Source organism: Mus musculus, chromosome 8, assembly GCF_000001635.26.
Source record: "Mus musculus strain C57BL/6J chromosome 8, GRCm38.p6 C57BL/6J".
NCBI lineage: Eukaryota > Metazoa > Chordata > Mammalia > Rodentia > Muridae > Mus > Mus musculus.
The window spans coordinates 104215248-104221879 of NC_000074.6; the positions used below are offsets into that span (position 1 = coordinate 104215248).

General features: G+C 51.7%; 1 protein-coding gene across 13 annotated transcripts in view; it reads left to right on the forward strand.

Annotated features, from left to right (window-relative positions):
- Bean1 (brain expressed, associated with Nedd4, 1) overlaps positions 1-3851 on the forward strand; it is a 48720-nt gene extending 44869 nt beyond the window's left edge. For 8 of the 13 annotated variants that reach the window (XM_030243708.1, NM_001141922.1, NM_001141924.1 and 5 more), the window contains one exon: positions 1681-3851. In XM_030243708.1, coding sequence (XP_030099568.1) covers positions 1681-2020 — 340 coding nt within the window. In that variant the 3' untranslated portion in view covers positions 2021-3851. The remainder of the gene's footprint in view (positions 1-1680) is intronic. The other 5 variants (XM_006531267.4, XM_006531265.4, XM_011248482.2 and 2 more) reach the window with 1 other exon arrangement.
- Positions 3852-6632: the final 2781 nt, after the last annotated feature.

Here is a 6632-nt window from a genome sequence, read left to right on the forward strand (position 1 = left end):
TGTGTAAATACAAAAGGATTCCAGTTGGCTTGGCCACAGCCTCTGTCTCCAACCAAGCAAGTCCCCTTGAGGATGGACATGACTTGGGAGATGCTGCCGGGGTGGACTACAGACACCAGCTGGCTTCTTTGGGCTGATGGGTGATTGGTAGAGAAACCATGTAGTTTTAGTATGGTCTCATGACAGTTTTCATGAGCCCCAATAAATTCCTCTAGGGATCTCCCTAGGGACCAAGAGTAGTGGGATGTTTGGGATCATGAGTATGGAATCAGCATTCATTTAGGGAGGGAAATCTGTTGAGCTTCTGTTTTTAACACCAGGAACCCACGCCCACTCCAAGATCAGTCTTTCTCATGGATTGTAGGTATAGCCACAGAGTGCCCAGACTTGGCTAGTCCCTATCATCTGTTGGGTCTCCATTGTGTGCTGTGTGGTCAGCCTGCCTTTCCAGTCCTTTTCCCAGCCTCTGCATATTCTTGTCTTAAGTCCTGTCCTTGCCTTCTCTCAGTCTTGCTTTAGCCTTCCCAGTCCCATCCCCGACTTGCTGCACACTCTTGCCGTAGGCCCATCTAGGTCTTGATCTCAGTTAGCCCAGGCAGGATGGGCTTTCAGCAGCCCATTCTCATCTGATACGAACCTAGATAGCTCTGACTCACAGACAGCCCCACCTCCTCTCAGACTCTCTCCCCCTGAATCTTTACATCCATTGACATAGCCCCTGGTAGCCCTGTCCTCTAGATGAACCACAAGGACAGAGGGGTACCCTTGAGTTTCCAATGCCTTTCTCATTCAGGCTAAAATAGCTGGGCTCCCTGGAGAGCAGGGAGATTGGCATGTTCTCAGGGCACACCTTCAGGAGCTATAGGGTTCTGGTCCACTCTGAATCATTCCCCCCAGCCCCCAACTACCCATGCCTTTCTTAGCATCAAAAAAAATCTAGTAAATTGAATGACCCATCCTACTTTCCACAATGAAATAGACTGTAGGGCCCAGGACGGAGGAGTTAAATCCACTGCTCGAGGAAATTCAAGGGCAGTGGCCAGGGCACAGGAGGAATAGAGAAGGAGGCTTGCTAGACACTAGGCCTCTGCCCTTGGTGTGGGACATCTAGATCCGTAGATCCCAAAAGCCATTCATTGGGACAGGAATCATCATGGCCAGCCTTCCCTGGGGCACTGGACCCTGTGAAGTGACAGTGCCTTCTTGAGTTCCCCTGGTCCTGACAAATATGTCATTTTCCTCCCACAAGAGGCTCTAAAAGGAGACAAGGTGCTCTTAGCCCTACAGCTATGGTTTCAGGGCTAGAGACTCATTCCTAAATCTAGAAAACAGCAGTGGAGATGTCTCAGTGGGTCCTACCGAGCCCATTCACAGTGCCCAGGCTGGGACTCCTCCCTAGACAGGGCTGTTCTTGCTCCAGGGAATCTAAAACCCCACAGAGAGGGGCAGGGGTGTAAGGACTTGCTTTGGTTCACATGGGATGTGAGGGTCAAGTCTGACCCAGCTAAGGGTGTCAGACTGTCCTCCCTGAGGACTAGAGGGTCTCATGGGAGCCAGCATATATGAAGTTGGCTGTATTCTACAATGAGGGCAGCTCCTTGCCATACAGAATACAGACTCTTCCATCTGCCCGAAGGTCTCAGAATCTACAACCCCTGAGTGAAAACTCTTCTCTCACAGCTATGAGGAATGCATGGGACCAGGGGCCACTCAGCTGTATGTCCCCACGGATGCACCACCGCCCTACTCCATGACTGACTCCTGTCCCAGGCTGAATGGCGCCCTTGACTCAGACAGCGGCCAGAGCCGCAGCCACCGTCAGCAAGAGCAGAGGACCCAGGGTCAGAGCAGACTCCACACTGTCTCCATGGACACACTGCCACCTTATGAAGCTGTGTGTGGGACAGGCTCTCCATCTGACCTGCTGCCATTGCCAGGACCAGAACCATGGCCAAGTAACTCCCAGGGCTCACCCATCCCAACCCAGGCTCCGATGCCCAGCCCTGAAAGGATTGTGTGAGTGGCCAAGCTCATAAATTCCGCTGGTCTTTCCAGGCTACCCTCTCTCCTCCAGGCATACAGGTGCACACACAACCCATGCACATGCATATATATGACTATCAATATATACTGACATATCCCCAAGTGCTTACACTGACACAACCCACACATATGTAGACACCTGCATATGCACATGTCCCACTACTACACAAACTCACCTGGGAAGGTTTTCTTTGGATGAGGTGTTCCCTACATGGTATCTCTTCCTCCCCAGCCTGGTGCCTGGTGGCCGTGCCTCTCTGAACAGTGCTGGGCAGAGGTGAGATAGGAAACCCAATTTTCTATCCTCTCCCCAGCCTCCTCTAGGCTATGGCCACAATCTGATTCTCCTGCAGAGACTGCTTGGTCAGCTTCCTGCCATAACTCCTACCCCAGGGCTTATCCTATTGGGAGCTGAGACAGGTCCCAATAAGGTCCCACTGTGCACTGTGCCTATCTCTCAACTCCAGGGCTGAAGAGCCACAATGTCACCGTCCTGCCACTTCCGAGGTGGGAGAGAAACAGGTCTGGTGGCTTAGGCATGACCTGGAGGTCCTCACAGCCCATTTAGCCTGTCTCGATGTCCTTAGTGTGGCGGTGCTAGTGGGGTTAGCTCAGACACCCACCCTAAGTTTCAGGGGGAGACAGGCCCTTGGGCCTGTATCGTGGAGGAACAACACAGTTCTTCTAATGTCTGTGCCAGGATTGAGAGCTCAAGAGAAACAAGGTGTGGGCAGCCCCATACACACATAATGCTTCCTAGACATCACTCAGAGGAGGCACAGAAGAGTCCACTGCTCAGTAAGTGCCCAGCCAGCTCTGGTGACCTGGGTGTAAGAGGTCTCAGACCAACCAAAGAGCCAGCGCTGTCATCCAGGGTGGTAACTCCCAGCTGGGGACTGGGCTGATGAAGTCTGGCCTTGCCTCTCTGGGATATACACAGAGACAACACACACACATGTACCCCACAAAAAAAAAAAAAAAAAAAAAAAAGCAAAAAAAAAACAAAAAAAACTTCATGTCACTATGAGACCAGTGTCTGCTGCCAACATCCCATCACGGAAGCAGGTGTGTGGAGGCAGCCAGTTGGAGATAGGCTCAGATATTAGCCTTTGAGCTCCAGCGATGTGATCTCCATCGAAGACTATATAAGGTGACGAGGCCATCTTTGAAGACCCGGCTTGCCAAAGCTAAGCACCTTTGAGGAGGATCCTGTCAGCACTGCCGCTGGCAGGGAGTGAGACCTCCTGCCTCCCGGACTCCTACCTTCTGACGGTCATCCCAGAAGAGCAGACCCATCCCCACTGAACCCCTTCCCACATTCAACTCCTCCAATGAAGGGCTAAGAAAATTCATCAATCCCTTTCCTAAGCAGAGGGGTAGCAAGGATTTTTATTTTCTATAGAGAAAGCATTTATTCTGATGCAGAGCCGAAAGGGCCCAACCACCAGTTCTGTAGCATCTAGGCGGCAGCGGCTGCAGGCTGCGGGCAGCACCCTAGAGTCCCAGGCCTGGGGGAGGGAGCCTTGTTTACAAGCCCTTTTGCCCACCTTTGTGGCGTTCTGCTTTCTAGGCAAAGATGTCTGTCTGTGGTACTGTCCAGCCTTTAAAACACACCCCGGGGATGAGACTCTTTTTAAGAAAGGCAGTCTGTTTCTAGAGCTCTGGAAAGTGGTGGGGGCAGAAAAACATCCCCGCCTATTCACCACGTCGGAGGGATCTGCGGAACAGCTTTTCTCCTTCCTAGGTTAGGCTGAATAAGCAGCAATGTATCTTTTCTGTACTCAAAATAAATGCTCATTATCAACAAATACGTAGAAGGAAGTGATACTTTCGAGGGGTGTATAGGGGCCCCGGCGGGTTCCTGGTGGCTGCAAATTCAGAGGGTGAAGGGAACCCTGTAAACAGGCAGTCTTAAGTATGCCCCTCTGAACGCTGAGACGCCCAGCTGGCTGTTTCTCAAGTTTGCGCCAGGTGGCGCTCTTGTAGGGAGGGGGTGTCTGCACAGTCTCATGGGATTTCCTCTTTTGTTTCTCTGCTTGTGTTTGGGTTTTAGAAACAAATGTTGCTATGTAGCCCAGGGGGCGATCCTCCTGTCTCTGCTTCCTTATTAGTTTAGACCGGCTGGCTGGCCACCCAAGTCCCCCAGACCTCCTGTGCCCCGCTGTGCTTGTGCACCTGGACTTTATGTGGTACTGGGAATCTGAACTCAGATCCTCCTACTTGGACCTGCTTGCACGACAGGCACTTCACTTACTGAGCCATCTCCCAGCCCCCTTCATATGGAGCCTGCTGCCACTCCTCTGAGACCTGTCTGATGTGAGGATATGATGAGCCACCAATTTCAGAACTTGACTCCACATACACAAGGTACCATCTTTTGGCCTTCAGTACTCCATAGGCTTATCCTTCTGAGGAAAATAGAAATATGCTCCATGCTTCCCTCTGCAGAAACACTCATCTTTCTCATTGCCCTTCAGACAGAGGCTTTGCCTGGTGACCTCTTTTTACGCACAGAGACTGTCTTTCTCGGACATGTTTTCCTTCCGCTAGCACAGAGAATCCCAAAAATCACACCCTAAAATTGGGGTGTGACCCTGAACAAAGTGAGGCAGATGGGGGTGTCGGGGGTATTATGAGACAGGGACCCACAGGTTCCTTCTGAAAAATCCCTAGGCCTGCTGTCCTGCAACTGGCCTAACTCAAGCACACACTGCCCCCTGCTGGCTCTCTGCTGCCACTGTTCATTTGTCACAGACTCTACCCTAGGAGGAGGAGGAAATCCCTTTTATTTTTAAGCCCACTGCTGCTGTGGGACACTCACAGCTATATGAGCCTGATGTTTGGATCCCGGGTTTGTATTATACCGCTGATTTTCAAGAGGAGATTTTGTCTCTGGGTCTCATTTTCTGATAATTCCTGTTGGCTGCATTCTCCTCTCTATGCAAAACACTTGGCCCTCTGTTCTGTTTGCTACTATGTTGCACTGTGGGGCTCTACCTCCTTTATGGTGCTGGTGTCCAGCCACATGCTGACTCCCACCCGGACCACCTACACTGACGCTCATTCTAACGATTTAAACTCCTGGGACTCTCAGCCTCTTGGTTCTGCCTGTCTCTTCTATCCACGTACTCCTTGGGCTGTAGGCATCCTGCTCAGGGCTCTGCCCATTCCTACAAAGAGCCTGAGCCCTCTGTTTGCCAGGGACAAGGCCTAAGGAGAACAGCTGGGTGCCTGGAATCCCTGGGAGATGGCATGTGATGGTCCATCATTCGGATGGTAAGCCAGGAAGAAGCAGGACCAACTCCTGGTACATGGCCATACTATCAAAAGCGCCGGTCAGGGAAATGGCATCGGGGAAGTAGAAGGTGGAGGTGGCGGGAGATGAAAGCTTGAAAGGATGCAGGCCACCAAACTCTCCCAGTGGCAACCCAAGAGACAGGGTACACCATGCCTTGAAGGCCTCGATGTCAGGCATTCGGAGGTGACAGCTCCGTGTCGCTCATACCTGGCTCTCAGCAGCGCTGTTTTGAGGCAGCCTTTTACAGAGTGTTGATTCCTGCCATGCAGGCTCTTTAGATCAGAAGAGGCCTTCACACAGGGAAGCCACAGCGGGTGGCAGACAAAGCCATACCGTAGCTGAATCATTATGGATGGGCACAGAAAGTCCCAGGCTTTGGCTAGCAACCAGAGGCCTCTGCCACTGCTAAGCACCAGGCCTCACTGAAGCACAGACGGAAAGAACAAGTCACTAGCGAGGCTAACAGCAGTCCATGGCTACCATGCGCACCCTCCACCATCACTGGGTTAAGCCTGTGTTCATATATACAAACCGTGTGCATGCACACGGCACCATTACATAACTCCCTCCTCCTTCCTACACGTTTACTCAGACAACCTTGGTGCCCACACAAGTACCCTCTCCATGCAAGGCTCTCGTTTGCACAGCCAGGTGCAGCTCACACCTGCTCCCAGCTCCCGTCTGCATCCTCTGACACTAACATGGTTGTCCAAGGACTGGATATAAAGGCCACCGCTTTATCATCAGAGAGCGATCTATTGTCCTGGGTTCTGTTCTGCCTAGCTTCGCGGTACTTCCCAAGCCCATGCTAACTCTCTGGAGCCCAAGAGCCCTTATCTAGCCAAAGCCTAATGGGTCTGAGCTTGGGAGCTAGGTATACCTTTGACCACTGGGCTGTAGCAGAGCTGTGTCTGCTCAGCACATTTCCAAGAAATTCCAAGGCGGCAGCCCTGTTATAGTCTCAGCCACCAAACTGTCACCCTCATCAGGCTGAGTCCTTGGGGCCCGGGGAGGGGCTGCAGGGCTGTTTTCTATTAAAATGGAGAGTTTGACCCTCTGACAGGCTCTGAGCCCCAACCATCACCCCCTTCTTTATTCAATTGCAAGAGGCAAGAAAGAATACTTACTGGGTCATGTGACTAAATTGTCCAAGTGATAAGTCAGGCTTCATTTGTGGCTAGATCCAGGAAGTCCAAGGGCATGGATTGATATACTGTCCCTCTGGACTCTGACCACCACACTGTCTCCATTCTCCCATTGGTAAAATGACGATAAATGTCCCATGTCTGAC